This window comes from Heterodontus francisci, chromosome 3 (assembly GCF_036365525.1).
Source record: "Heterodontus francisci isolate sHetFra1 chromosome 3, sHetFra1.hap1, whole genome shotgun sequence".
In the NCBI taxonomy this organism is placed as follows: Eukaryota; Metazoa; Chordata; class Chondrichthyes; order Heterodontiformes; family Heterodontidae; genus Heterodontus; species Heterodontus francisci.
Window position 1 is genome coordinate 111,433,613 of NC_090373.1, and position 16,346 is coordinate 111,449,958.

The 16,346-nt window shown below is 42.6% G+C and overlaps 1 protein-coding gene across 1 annotated transcript in view; it reads right to left on the minus strand.

The window, feature by feature from the left end:
• The window catches only part of slc35f1 (solute carrier family 35 member F1), a 439,716-nt gene that overhangs the window by 291,206 nt on the left and 132,164 nt on the right, over positions 1-16,346 (minus strand). The window contains exon 2 of the mRNA XM_068018370.1: positions 961-1,136. Coding sequence (XP_067874471.1) covers positions 961-1,136 — 176 coding nt within the window. The remainder of the gene's footprint in view (positions 1-960; positions 1,137-16,346) is intronic.

The following is a 16,346-nucleotide window of genomic DNA, read 5'->3' on the forward strand; positions in this document are numbered from 1 at the left end:
AACAGAAAGATGACATGCTGCCTGCATTACATTGAACGGGTAAGGATTAATCATGAATCGCAATCCCCACACCCATTTTTGATGGCTATCTAATTTAGCCTCCCTTGTGTCTGCTCATTTGTGTACTGTTTGGAGCAGGCACTGCCATAAAACCCATGTAAAAGGAATATAAGTAGCTGGACTGAATGGAAACTCCTGCAACCTTTCAAAACACTGTTCAGCCTGCATACATCAAAAGCAGACTGAGGCCAAACAGATATGAAAAGAACAGTGCTTGTCTCTTTCACTTCAAGCAATTTCACTGAATGTCTTATCAATAATTTTTATCCTATTTTTCAAGAACTCTCTCCTTCTTCCTGCACAGGCCTGTTACTATGTTGAGTCCAACTCCTACTGTCCCTGTCTCAATCACTTTATCTTGCTTGCTCTACCAATGGAAGAAAACAAACCTTTAAAGATTACCAGTATTTGTTTGGTCTTCATATCACAATTATGGCTTCAGTGATGTTATGTTATGACCAACAATGATACAGGAGCAGCAGTTGCTTTCCAAGGAGCAATCGAACAAAGGGCAGAGAATTACAACATTGCCATTGATGTTCAGTATCAACTAGCAGGCACTGAGTATTTGTAGCTTTTTAATAGAATGAAATCCATTAAATTACCTCCTCTCCACCCACCAAACCTGCCATAAGTTGCATTAACCAGAGCTTTGTCAAGGAACACAGATCCATGAGAATAATCATTTGAATAGTACTGGTTAATGAAATTGCCAGAAGATGACACCACAATCTCACAATTCCTACTGGCAGATAAATTACCTTAAGAGTAACATACATCAAGTTTTTAATTTGATACAGGAATATTAAACGAATTGCAACAGCATGTTGGATGAATAATTTTTTTTTTCATCCTTCACAATTAAAAAAGGAAGATCTTGTGAAGTTAAGTGTTGCCTACCTTGTCGTACTGCCAACGTGGTTGTGTAAACCAGGAACAGGAGGATGTAGTTGAGAAAGCTCTGAAACACTGGAGTGTTGGCATGGAAGTCCTCCACCAAGTACTTGCTAGTCAGGCCTATACCACAGATCAACAATGACAGCACCTGGCCCAGTGCCAGCGACAGCAGCAGCTCTCTAAAAGAACAAGTGATCTGCATATTAGGGCACAGTCAATGATCAGAGACAAGTTCTTTCACTGATTGAGTGGCAACACAGATAGCACCCGGAGGGAGCCATTTTTACAATTAAGATGGATATAAAACTGTAAAGATTTACAGCCTACCGTAATATTTAACTGTTCACTAACTGATTTTATTTTTGCCATGTTTAAAATTTTCAGCTATCGTGTCTGAAAGATAGAACAGTCAGCTGTCAGAATGACTGCTTTCACAGCCCAAGTCCCATGGGTAGAATTGGAGTGTAAATTGAAAGGAGCTGTGTTTTCTGGCAAATGACTTGTCACGCCATCCTTCTGAATATAACCAGTGAAAGGAAGGTTCTTGACCTGCAGTGATAATTTCACTCATGTTAGATACTTCATCTTCTAAGAGAGGGGCCTCATAAATTAAAGTTTCAAGAAAGCCAAAGTTTATAATCTACTAAAAAACCGCTTGTTTTAATCATTGCAGTGCACTGTATCATTTCCTGTGATGTGGGCTTCATCTTTAGAAAGAAAAAAACTATTCTAAAACTTATGCGCATTCCATACACTTCTGCATCACAGATCTATTCTGGCTCATATTTGTAGATTTGCACTGTATTCTCAAAAGAACTTATATTACAAAAGTAATACTTGTAATATCTCTTTCCCAGAGCAAACTACTCATTATTGGATCTGTTAAGATTTCACAATTAAGGTATCAAAAAACTGATCATCAATCTACTCATCACTGCACTTTAACATTAACCTCAGGAGACAAGGAAACACTGGTTACCGAATTCTGTGTTTATGAAAATGATATAGCTTCTTAGGAAGTAAATCCTAAACCTTTAAGAATAGCTTGAAAATTAACCATAAGACACAGTATATTAATTTTTTAGTTAATTACTGACATTTTTTCAACAGAGCAAAGAACATTGATGACCTATATTCATCCTCTAATTTTCTGTTTTTGTATTTTTCCTGAATTTGGTTTATAAAATGGCATCATACTGGCCACAAGCAAATTCATGTTTTTTCAGGTCACAAATGAAATAAAAATGTAACAATTTAACTTTAGATTTGATCAGCAAAAGTCTTGAAAAGAAACAAGATGGAATATTTTCAACAAAACAATTTAAAGTAAATAATAAATGTTTTCAGAAACTATAACAATCCTTCAAATGAGAAGGTAAATGAAGGGTCTGTCTGCCTGTTCTGATGGTTCTGTGAATGTTAAAGATTCCATGGGATTAATCCTGATTTCCTGGTCAACATTCCTCACAATTAACACTACCAAATGCAAGTTAACTAGTCATTCCTCTCATTACTGTTTGTGCAGATTTGCTGTATTAAAATGGTAGCTGCAGTTCCCTACATAACAAGTCACTGCAGTTCAAAGTCTTCTTCTTCTTTGGCCTCCTTGTCTCGAGAGACAATGGGTAAGCGCCTAGAGGTGGTCAGTGGTTTGTGGAGCAGCGCCTGGAGTGGCTATAAAGGCCAATTCTAGAGTGGCAGACTCTTCCACAGGCGCTGCAGATAAAATTGGTTGTCGGGGCTGTTACGCAATTGGCTCTCTCCTTACACTTCTGTCTCTTTCCTTCTCTTCAACTCGCCTCTCTTTAGCCCCGCCTTTATAGCTGTCTGCCAAAGTAATTCATAGTATATGAAGTACTTTGAGATCTTTCTAAAACATGTGATTACGCACTATATAAATGCAAGTCTTTCTTCGAATACAAAAGGAATTGACATGGATCAGTAACTGCATCCTCATATTCTCTCACTCCCCTGTGAAATTTTGTTCAGCCTTCAGCACGTGATGCAGGTAATAAAAGGTGTATTGTATGTTAGTGCTTACTATTGGAAAGAAAATGAAGTGCTCCCTGTGCCATATAAAGTGGCTACATGTGTCCTATGAGAACAGACAGAAACACACACATATTTTGTTTAAAAGTTGAGCTCTTTCAAGTTCTGGAGTTCTATCATCAAAGGCAGTAATGAAATTCATGATCATCACCAAACGTCAGTATAAAATAGGCACACTTGCTGACTGTCAGAACTGAGTTCATTGCAACTGATTCCATGAGTAGAATGGGCATTCTTTTAGGAATTTGTTGCTCTCATGGAGGTAAAGGTCAAGGCATAAGCAAACAGAGATCCACTTACAATGAATGGAGAGTTGCACATTTTCATCAGTGCTGAATTTAGGCCTCTCTCAGGGGCCAATTTTATAAAGTTCCATTTTCCTGTTTCCTCCACAAATTAATTAAATCTTTCTGCTTTTGATCCCCCATAACCTTTTTGAATGTTATAATCAATTTAGTATCAGTCCCCACTTGTAGTAAAATATTCCATATTCTGAAATGGCCCTCAGGGAGAAATAGCTGGCGGGTTTCGGGGCGGGGGAGGGGGGTGGTACTATATGAAAAGCTGTACTTCCCAACATTTCTTGAACATGCCCAAGGTTTATGCAAAAGGTTAGTATGCAGGTACAGCGAATGATTAACAAGGCAAATGTATTGTCATTTATTGCAAGGGGAATGGAATATAAAAGTAGAGATGTTTTGCTACAGTTGTACAGGGCATTGGTGAGACCACATCTAGAATATTGTACGGTTTCGGTCTCCTTCCTTAAGAAAGGATATAATTGCATTGGAAGCAGTTCAGAGAAGGTTCACTCAACTGATTCCTGGGATGAGAGGGTTATCTTATGAGGAAAGGTTGGACAGGTTGGGTCTGTATTCATTGGAGTTTAGAAGAATGAGAGTTGATCTTATTGAAACATATAAGATCCTGAGGGGATTTAACAGGGTGGATGTTGAAAGGATACTTCTCCTTGTGGGAGAGACTAAAACTAGGGGGCAAGTTTAAAAATAAAGGGTCTCCCATTTAAAACGGAGAGGAGGAGAAATGTTTTCTCTCGGCGGGTCATGAGTCTGTGGAACTCTCTTCTCTTGAGAGCGGTGGAGGCGGGGTCATTAAATGTTTTTAAGGCAGAGGGAGACAGATTCTTGACAAACAAGGGAGTCAAAGGGTATTGGTGGTAGGCAGGAAAGTGGATTTGAGTCCACAAACAGATTAGCCATGATCTTATAGAATGGTGGAGCAGGCTCGAAGAGCTGAATGGCCTACTCCTGCTCCTTGTTCATATGTTCATATGCACGTTCGTATGATTTCTTACAAAATGCCAGACTTTAGATTATAGTTCTTCACTTTCAGCAGTAACAATCACTGGATTGGTGAAAGATGTCAATCAACAGGTCGGAAATTATTCTGCAGGAAGATTATTACACTTGTGATCAAGGTTAAAGTTAAGGTTTCTGAGGAGTGTATAAAATTAATTTTCAAAGCCAATTTGGCAGATGCGGCCTTCAAAATCACATTCTACGTAATTTGTAAGGAGTGCCCAAGCTGGGGCTTTTATCTATAGATTTTTTTAAAGGAGTAAAAGTTGTCAAATTTCAATTACTTGAAAAAAAGGGAGGAGAGATGTCTTTGCTTCTGGGCTCCCAGGATCTGCACAATAATGCAATGAATTCATGTCCCAGCAGGTCACGAGAAGAGAATAGGATGTATCAGGATTGTCTGCCTCGCTTGATCATAGCTGTATTCTTCTCTTCACAACAATTTCTAGTATTCCTTACATCCTAAAGCCCCAGTCACTAATATTGGACAAAATCTTAACATGAAAGGAGGTATGTAATTTCTTTAAAGTACTACTACACCTATCTGCCATCTCATCCCAATCATTTTCTGAGGATTTCCATGGCGTAATTTTTTTTATTATTCCATTTTTACTTCGGTGACATGAGTAAGTTTCAGCCACGTAAAAGAGACAAGAAAGATTATCTTAACATGCTCTACAAGCTATACAACTGCCATAGAAAACACATGCAAGCGCCAACTAAAATCCTGCATACATTTAACGCCACCCAGTATAACCTTACCGCAAGGTAAGTGATGCAGTATCAAATGCATGTGGGAAGGTTTTGTACAGTATCTAGTAATTCCAATCTTCTGGACATGTCTGAGAGTCCCACCATATTGAGCATGTCACAAAAAAAGCTAAATCCATTACATTTAGCTAAACCAACTCTGTTGCTTCCTTACACTCATGCTAGGGATTCCCACTTGACCCTAATATGGACTGATTATTTGATTTACTGTTCTACACTACAGAACAGTGTGTATCATTCAAGTAGTGCCAGCCAGCATTAACAATGTGATCATCTGGATGCACATGCTCTGGAAGATTGCCAAATCTAAGAGAATGGTACATTCTCATAGGCTGAGTGTGGAACAATTCCTAATTCCTTTCATGGTTACAGTGAACAGCTGAAAAATACAAGATTTCCTGGAATCCTTCCAGTTAGGTCTGGAGTATGGTCAGTTGGAATGTGATCCTGAAGACATCTGTTCCTAGCCAGCCTACAGAAGACATCAATGATCCCTCAGACCGCATCATACACTGATCACACAACAAAATCAATTTGTAAGAAATCATTCCCTGTTCCACGTTCCTCCCTGTCAATTCCTCAGCTCTTAAAACTGTGGCACTCTCCTTCCTTCGACCTGGAAGGGTAATCTTTCTCTAGATTCCCTGGCTAACCATGGACAGCAACATCTTCCCACTAACACTTTTTCACTGGGCTGAAGTTAATTATCCCGCGTATGCAAAATGTCGGCGGTCCCGCCTGTGACGTCAGTGGCCGCACCACCGCGATTATGTAGTGGGCAGCCATTTAGTATAACGGAAACGGCTATCCCCCCCCCAATCACATGGTGGAGGCGGCAGTGAATATGCTGTTCACGCTGTCACCTGATGTTGGAGCAGGTGCTGGCACTATATTTAAAAGGCTGCCAATCCTGCATATGCCACCTCCATTCTCCTTGGACCTTCGGTTTCCTCAAAAACTAAAGTAAACCTGTCTGGGCAAAGAAGTGCAAATTTTGGTTCTGTAGGATGCCTGCAGTAGCTCTATAGTATAGATTAATGTTGGTCTGCCAATTTTTCAATAAGTGCAAGTCATCCTTACCATAAAAAAAACCATTTAAACTACACTGTAATGCCCCCTGCCCGACGAACACAGCCTATACATTCTCAGAGATCCCCATCTTCAAAAACAATTTACTTGCAGTGTTCCACCAACCCCTCTTCAAACACAATCCACTTGCAGTTTTCCATCACCACCTTGACAAATAATCCCCTTGCACAGTCAGCATATCAGCAATGTCTGCTGCAAACCCCACTTCCCCTACATAACTCCGGTAAAGTTACCTTCCCTCTCAAGGCACCGAGTCCTCTTGCTGGCACCAGCTTTTGAAAGATGTGAAACTGAAGGCACATGAGTGCCACATGTCAAGCAGAACAAAATTGAGAACCCCTCATTGAATCATGGTGAATGACATTCAAATGTATGTAAAACAGTGTGTAAAACATTTAAATACTGATGCCGTTGAGTCAGGGTGGCAGTGCCATCACAGTACTTCGCCACCTCCAACAAAATCAAAAACAATCATAATTGCGCCAGGTTACATGGTGGATGGCTCTGCAGAGATTCTCTTGCCCTCCCACCAATGGTCCTACCTTCAACAGGCATGTAAAATCCCACAGAAACGAACATTGATGCAAATATCATGGGAACACATTATATGCATCTTATTCAGAAACAGGAATACTCAATTGTTATAATTTCTATCTAATCTGATATCTATGGGCTGGATTTTCCCAAGAGCATCAGGACCTCGATTTCCAGACCAAATGGGATGTAACTTGCCAGCAGTGAGACCTGCAGCACAATCTTCTGGGAGGTAACCTCCTAATTGGCTGCCTCCACGCTCACCATCCTATTATGGAGGGTGGGGGTGGGCTCTTGATGCTGCCAGCCCATTCGAGGTCCAGCAGCTCTGGAGCCTTGGCAGCCCCACCAGCAGAGGTCGGCGCTACTGAAGCAGGTCGGGGACTGTGAGGGCATCTCACCCTGGAGGCGCCCTTGGAGAAGTGGAAACAATTCAAAAATAAGAGGGCCGGAGCAGTTAAGCACCTTGGAGCAGAAGAGAATTCCTTCCGGAGGAAGCATCTGGGTTGCAGGTGCAGCCTTTACTGCCCGCGGCCCTGTGATTGGGGTATGGAGCCTCCGTCATTTCCTGATTCAATCTTGTCAAGCAAAAAGTGTATCAAAAGAATGAAGCATCACCAATCCAGTGGAGATATCCACGAGATTTTACAGAAGGAGATCAAATACACAATTAATAACAACAAAATTGATATTGTCATTAATATGACATTGACTATCAGTCTTGGTACAGTTGGGAACTAAGACTGCAAATCCTCGTTACTTTACTCATGATTCCTTCCACAAAAAGTGGAGGTTTGGGGGCTTTAAAAAGAGAATTTCAATAGTTTTACATCACTTTTTCTACAGTCTGCTCAGGCTTCTGAATAAATTTTCCTTTGTTTCATGGCTTTCCGAACAACAGCATGGCATCCTTCATGGCCTGACTGCTTCCACAAGTGATATGAATGTAAATACCGTCAAAAATGAAATTAGTTGACTGGATAGCAGAAATAGCTTGGTTCTATATTGTAGATCATTACAAACCAGCTCCATTTTTTATTTTAAGATATGTATTATTATATGCACTCCCTTCACCACCCCCCAACCATCCCCACCATCCCCCCACGCCCCCCACCCAAACCCAATCAATTTTTCTTTGCTTTCTGGATACTTCTCAAAATGGCATATCCTGTTGGATGGGACTGTGCATGTTTCTCCAGAGCTAGGATTTGGCCAGCATGATTTAGATGATGTTGCCTCCAGAAAATGTTCCCATCATGGCCAAGAACTAATATGGTACAGAAGATCACAAACTCATTAAGCAGGGAAGATTTTAGGGACTGAATTCAAAACCTTCTGCCAGTGAATATACTGCAAAATTATTTCCTGACTCTAACCATTACAGCCTTTTAAAGGAAAACAGCAACTCTAAGTAACAATGGCAGGACAGGTGTTATGTTGCAGCTGCGGTATGTGGAAGCTTTTGGATGCCAAGACAATGCAGGGCAAACATGTCTGCAGAAATTATAAGCAGCTAGAGGAATTCCGGATCAGGATTATTGATCTGGAAGTTGAACTGCAAACATTACGCAACATAAGGGAGGGGGAGCAATACCTGGACATTATGTTCCAGAAGTCGGTCACACCTCTTAGAACAGGGTCAGCTGTTTTGGTCAGGAGGATGTGACCATGAATGAGGCAGGTAAAGGAACCAAGCAGACAGTAGTGGAACAGCCTCAGACTTTGCAATTGTCAAACAGGTTTGAGGTGTTCGCAACCTGTGTTGACGAAAGCGAGGTCTGCAAGGTGGATGAGCAGACTGGCCATTGCACTGTGGTACAGGAAGCCAGTCAAGTGGGGGGAGCAAAAAGGAATGTAGTGGAAGTAGGGGATAGTATAGTGAGGGGGATTGACACTGCTCTTTGCAGCCGAGAGCGTGAGTCCAGAAGGCTGTGTTGCCTACCTGGTGCCAGGGTTCGGGACATCTGCTCAGGGCTGGACTTGGAGTGGGAGGGGGAGGATCCAATTGTCGTGTTCCATGTAGGTACCAACAACATAGGTAGGACTAGGAAAGAGGTTCTGCTTAGACAATATGAGGAACAGATCTAACAAAGCAAAATTGGGCATCCATGAGGCGCTGTGGGCCATCAGCAGCAGCAGAATTGTACTCGACCACAATCTATAACCTCATGGCCGGGCATATCCCCCACTCTACCATTACCATCAAGCCAGGAGACCAACACTGGTTCAATGAAGAGTGCAGGAGGGCATGCCAGGAGCAGCACCAGGCATACCTCAAAATGAGGTGTCAGCCTGGTGAAGCTACAACAGAGGACTACTTGCATGCCAAACTGCATAAGCAGCATGCAATAGACAGAGCTAAGTGATCCCATAACCAACGGATCAGATCTATGCTCCACAATCCTGTCACATCCAGCCGTGAATGGTGGTGGACAATTAAACAACTAACTGGAGGAGGTGGCTCCACAAATATCTCCATCCTCAATGATGGAGGAGCCCAGCACATCAGTGCAAAAGATAAGGCAGAAGCATTTGCAGCAATCTTCAGCCAGAAGTGTCGAGTTGATGATTCATCTTGGCCTCCTCCTGAAGTCCCCAGCATCACAGATGCCAGACTTCAGCCAATTCGATTCACACCTCGTGATATCAAGAAATAACTGAAGGCATTGGATACTGCAAAGGTGATGGGCCCTGACAGTATTCCGACAATAGTACTGAAGACCTGTGCTCCAGAACTTGCCTTACTCCGAGCCAAGCTGTTCCAGTACAGCTACAACACTGGCATCTACCCAGCAATATGGAAAATTGCCCAGGCATGTCCTGTACACAAAAAGCAGGACAAGTCCAACCCGGCCAATTACCGCCCCATCAGTCTACTCTCAATCATCAGTAAAGTGATGGAAGGTGTCATCAACAGTGCCATCAAGCAGCACTTGCTTAGCAATAACCTGCTTAGTGACGCTCAGTTTGGGTTCCACCAGGGCCACTCAGCTCCTGACCTCATTACAGCCTTGGTTCAAACATGGACAAAAGAGCTGAACTCAAGAGGTGAGGTGAGAGTGACGGCCCTTGACATCAAGGCAGCATTTGACCGAGTATGGCATCAAGGAGCCCTAGAAAAACTGAAGTCAATGGGAATCGGGGGAAAACTCTCCGCTGGTTGGAGTCATACCTAACGCAAAGAAAGATGCTGGTGGTTGTTGGAGGACAATCATCTGAGCTCCAGGACATCACTGCAGGAGTTCCTCAGGGTAGTGTCTCAGGCCCAACCATCTTCAGCTGCTTCATCAATGACCTTCCTTCAATCATAAGGTCAGAAGTGGGGGTGTTCGCTGATGATTGCACAATGTTCAGCACCATTCGCGACTCCTCAAATACTGAAGCAGTCCATGTCGAAATGCAGCAAGACCTGGACAGTATCCAGGCTTGGGCTGATAAGTGGCAAGTAACATTCGCGCCACACAAGTGCCAGGCAATGACCATCTCCAACAAGAGAGAATCTAACCATCTCCCCTTGACATTCAATAGCATTACCATTGCTGAATCCCCCACTATCAACATCATAGCAGCTACCATTGACCAGAAACTGAACTGGAATAGCCATATAAATACCGTGGCTACAAGAGCAGGTCAGAGGCTGGGAATTCTGTGGTGAGTAACTCACCTCCTGATTTCCCAAAGCCTGTCCACCATCTACAAGGCACAAGTCAGGAGTGTGATGGAATATTCTCCACTTGCCTGGATGGGTGCAGCCCCAACAACACTCAAGAAGCTTGACACCATCCAGGACAAAGCAGCCTGCTTGATTGGAACCCCATCTACAAACATTCACTCCCTCCACCATCAACGCATAGTGGCAGCAGTGTTTACTATCTACAAGATGCACTGCAGCAATGCACCAAGGCTCCTTAGACAGCACCTTCCAAACCCACGACCGCTACCAACTAGAAGGACAAGGGCAGCAAATGTATGGGAACACCAACACCTGCAACTTCTCCTCCAAGTCACACACCATCGTGACGTGGAACTATATCGCTGTTCTTTCACTGTCGCTGGGCCAAAATCCTGGAACCCCCTTCCTAACAGCACTGTGGGTGTACCTACCATACATGGACAGCAGGAGTTCAAGAAGGCAGCTCACCACCACCTTCTCAAGGGCAATTAGGGATGGGCAATAAATGATGGCCTGGCCAGCGACGCCCACATCCCATGAATGAATAATAAAAAGGAGCTAGGCACCAAATTGAAGAGCAGAACCTCAAGGGTAATAATCTCTGGATTATTACCTGAGCCATGTGTCAATTGGCAGAGAGCACATAAGATTAGTGAAATGAATATGTGGCTGAAAGACTGGTGTGGGAGAAGTGGGTTTCAGTTCATGGGGCACTAGCCCCAGTATTGGGGAAAATGGGGGCTGTGCCATTGGGACAGTCTGCATCTGAACCGTGCTGGGACCAATGTTCTAGTAAACCGTATAGCTAGGGAAGTAGAGAGGACTTTAAACTAAACAAGGGGGGTTGAGGGATCAAGCCTGGGTAGATGTAGCAAACCAAGTGGTAGAGTCAAGGCAGGAGAACAGAATAGTAACATGGGAAATGAAGGTCAGAGAATGGCAGGAAGGGACAAAGAACAAAGAACAGTACAGCACATGAACAAGCCCTCCAAGCCTGCGCCAATCTTGATGCCTGTCTAAACTAAAACCTTCTGCACTTCCGGGGACCGTATCCCTCTATTCCCATCCTATTCATGTATTTGTCAAGATGCCTCTTAAACGTCGCTGTCGTACCTGCTTCCACCACCTCCCCCGGCAACAAATTCCAGGCACTCACCACCCTCTGTGTAAAAAACTTGCCTCATACATCCCCTCTAAACTTTGCCCCTCGCACCTTAAACCTATGTCCCCTAGTAACTGACTCTTCCACCCTGGGAAAAAGCTTCTGACTATCCACTCTGTCCATGCCGCTCATAACTTTGTAAACCTCTATCATGTTGCACCTCCACCTCTGTCGTTCCAGTGAAAACAATCTGAGTTTATCCAACCTCTCCTCATAGCTAATACCCTCCAGACCAGTCAACATCCTGGTAAACCTCTTCTGTACCCTCTCCAAAGCATCCACATCCTTCTGGTAGTGTGGCGACCAGAATTGCACGCAATATTCCAAGTGTGGCCTAACTAAAGTTCTGTTCAGAGGACAGAGAGAACATACCTAATAACACACCAACAGTCAAGACTAGATGTTACAAAGATAACAAAAAGACAAAACTAAAGGCTCTGTATCTGAATTCACATAGCATTCATAACAAAGTGGATGAACTGATAGCACACATTGAAGTAAATAAATATGATCTGATAGCCATTACGGAGATGTAGCTGCAGGATGACAAGGATTGGGTCCTGAATATTGAGGGGCATATAACGTTGAAGAAGAATAGGAAGCTAGCTAAAGGTGCAGGGGTAGCACTCTTAATCAAGGATGGCTTTGGTGCAATAGTTAGAGCTGACCTTGGTTCAGGAGATCAGGATGTAGAATTGGTTTTGTGGAGACGAGGAATCGTAGGGGAAAGAAGTGACTAATGGGAGTGGTCTACAGGCCCCCTAACAGTAGCCATAATGTAGGACAAAGTATACAAGAAGAAATATTGGGTGCTTGTGACAAAGGGACAGCAGTAATCATGGGTGATTTTAATCTACATATAAACTGGAAAAATCAGATTGGCAATAGTAGCCTGGATGTGGAGTTCATAGAATGCTTTCAAAATAGTTTCTTAGAGCAGCACGTTCTAGAACCAACCAGAGAGCAAGTTATATTAGACTTGGTATTGTGTAATGTGACAGAAATAATGAATGACCTCAGAGTAAGGACACCTCAAGGTAGCAGTGACCACAATATGATTGAATTTGACATCCAGCTTGAATGGGAGAAGAGTGAGTCTCAGACTAGTATTTTAAACTTAAATAAGGACAACTATGTGGGCACGAAAGTTGAGCTAGCTGAAGTGAACTGGGTTACTTGGCTAGGAGATAAATCAATAGAGAAGTAGTGGCAGACATTCAAGGGGATATTTCAGAATACTCAATATAAGCATATTCCTACTATAAAGAAAAATTCCAAGGGGGGGACCCACCATCCGTGATTAACTCAAGAAGTTAAGAAAAGCATCAAACTTAAGGAAAAGGCATATAATTGCATAAAGATGAGTGGCAGGTCAGATGATTGTTCAAAATATAAAGAACAGCCGAGAACGACTAAAAGGTTAATCAGGAAAAAGAAATTAGAGTATGAGGAAGCTAGCTAGAATTGTAAAAATGGATGGCAAGAGCTTCTACAGGTATTTAAAAAGGAAAAGTGTAAGTAAAGTGAGTGTTGGTCCTCTGGAGAGTGAGAATGGGAATTTAATAGTAAATAATAAGGAAATGGCTGATGAAATGAATGAATAACATGCTTCTGTCTTCACTATAGAGGATACAAAAAATATTCCAGTAATAGCTTTAAATCAGGAGGTGGAAGGAAGAGAGGAACTTAGTGAAATTACAATCACCAGGGAAGCAGTACTGAGCAAACTGATGGAACTGCGGGCTGACACGTCTCCAGATCCTGATGGACTTCAACCTAGGATCTTAAAAGAGGTGGCTAATGAGGTAGCAGATGTGTTGGTGTTAATTTTTCAAAATTCGCTAGATTCTGGAAAGATTCCATCAGACTCGAAAATAGCGAATATAACCCCTTTATTGAAGAAATGGAGGGGGGAGGAGTGGGGGAGGCAGAAAACGGGTAACTATAGGTCAATTATCTTTATGTCTATTGTGGGAAAGGTGTTAGAATTAATCATTAAGGAGGCTATAGCTGGGCACTTAGAAAAACTCAAGGTAATCGGGAATAGTCAGCATGGCTTTGCGAAAGGGAGATCATGTTTAACCAATTTATTGGAGTTCTTAGAAAGAGTAACATGTGACTTACTGTACTTAGATTTCCAGAAGGCATTTGACAAGGTGCCACATAAAAGGTTATTGTGCAAAGTTGGAGCTCATGGTGTAGTGGGTAACATATTAGGAACATAGGAACTTAGTCGGCTATTCAGTCCATCGAGCCTGCCCACCATTCAATATGATCATGGCTGATCTTCCACTTCAATACTTTTTTCCCCACACTATCCTTATATCCCCTTTTGCCATTTGTATTTAGAAATCTGTCAATCTCTGCTTTAAACATACTCAATGACTAAGCTTCCATAGCCCTCTGGGGTAGAGAATTCCAAAGATTCACAACCCTCTGAGTAAAGAAATTTCTCCTCATCTCTGTCCTCAGTGGCTTCCCCCTTATTTTGAAATTGTGTACCCTGCTTCTAGACTCCCCAACCAGGGGAAACATCTTAGCTGCATCTACCCTGTCTATCTCTTTATGTATTTTGTAGGTTTTAATTAGATCACCTCTCATTCTTCAAAACTCTGCAGAATACAGGCCCAGTTTCCCCAATCTCTCTTCATAGGACAGTCCCGCCATCCCGAGAACAAGTCTGGTGAACCTTCATTGCACTCTCTCTATGGCAATAATATCCTTCCTAAGATAAGGGGACCAAAACTGCACACAGTACTCCATGTGCGGTCTAAGCAAGGTTCTAAACAATTGAAGCAAGACTTCACTACTCCTGTACTCAAATCCTCTTGTGATAAAGGCTAACATACCATTAGCCTTCTTAATTGCTTGCTGCACCTGCATGTTAGCTTTCAGTGACTTATTGACAAAGACACCAAGGTCCCTTTGTACATCTACACTTTCTAATCTCTTTACCATTTACTCTGCACATCTATTCCTCCTACCAAAGTGGATGATCTCACATTGTTCCACGTTATATTCCATCTGCCACGTTCTTGTCCACTCACTAAGTCTGTCCAAATCCTCTTGAAGCTGCTTTGCATCTTCCTCACAACACACATTCCCACCTAGTTTTGTGTCATCTGCAAACTTGGAAATACTACATTTGGTCCCCACATCAAAATCATTGATATATATTGTGAACAGCTGGGGCCCAAGCACTGATCCCTGCAGGACCCCACTCGTCACAGCCTGCCAATGCGAGAATGACCTGTTTATTCCTACTTTCTGTTTTCTGCCTGTTAACCAATCCTTAATCCATGCCAGCATATTACATCCTATCCCATGTGCTTTAATTTTGCTAACCAACCTCCTGTGGCGGACTTTATCAAAAGCCTTCTGAAAATCCAAGTATACCAAGTCTACTGACTCCTCTTTATCAATTCTGTTCATAACATCCTCAAAAAACTCCAATAGGTGCGTCAAACATGATCTCGCATTCATAAATCCATGTTGACTATGTCCAATCAGATCATTAGTATCCAACTGTCCATTTATTACATCCCTTAGTATAGATTCTAGCATTTTCCCAACGACTGATGTAAGGCTAACCAGTCTGTAATTCATTGTTTTCTCTCTACCTCCCTTCTTAAATAGTGGAGTGACATTTGCAACCTTCCAATCTGCAGGAACCGCTCCAGAATCTATAGAATTTTGGAAGCTGATCGCCAGTGTTTATCTCCATAGCTACCTCTTTCAACACTCTGGGATGTAGAATATCAGGTCCTGGGGACCTATCAACCTTCAGACCCATTAATTTCTCCAATACAACCTTCTTACTAATACTAATTTCCTTCAATTCCTCATTCCCCCAATCCCATGGATCTCTAATTCTAGGAGATTTTTTGTATCTTCCTTAGTGAAGACAGACACAGAATAATCATTTAGCTTTTCTGCCATTTCTCTATTCCCCATTATAAATTCTCCTCACTCTGTCTGTAATGGACCCACATTTGTCTTAGCCAAATGTTTCCTTTTACGTACCAATAGAAGCTTTTACAATCCATTTTTGTATGTATGGATAGAACAAAGAACAAAGAAAATGACAGCACAGGAACAGGCCCTTCGGCCCTCCAAGCCTGCGCCGATCCAGATCCTATATCTAAACATGTCGCCTATTTTCTAAGGGTCTGTATCTCTTTGCTTCCTGCCCATTCATGTATCTGTCTAGATACATCTTAAAAGACGCTATCGTGCCCGCGTCTACCACCTCCGCTGGCAACGCATTCCAGGCACCCACCACCCTCTGCATAAAGAACTTTCCACGCATATCCCCCCTAAACTTTTCCCCTCTCACTTTGAACTCGTGACCCCTAGTAATTGAATCCCCCACTCTGGGAAAAAGCTTCTTGCTATCCACCCTGTCTATACCTCTCATGATTTTGTACACCTCAATCAGGTCCCCCCTCAACCTCCGTCTTTCTAATGAAAATAATCCTAATCTACTCAACCTCTCTTCATAGCTAGCACCCTCCATACCAGGCAACATCCTGGTGAACCTCCTCTGCACCCTCTCCAAAGCATCTACATCCTTTTGGTAATGTGGCGACCAGAACTGCACACAGTATTCCAAATGTGGCCGAACCAAAGTCTTATACAACTGTAACATGACCTGCCAACCCTTGTACTCAATACCCCGTCCGATGAAGTATGCCTTCTTGACCACTCTATTGACCTGCGTTGCCACCTTCAGGGAACAATGGACCTGAACACCCAAATCTCTCTGTACATCAATTTTCCCCAGGACTCTTCC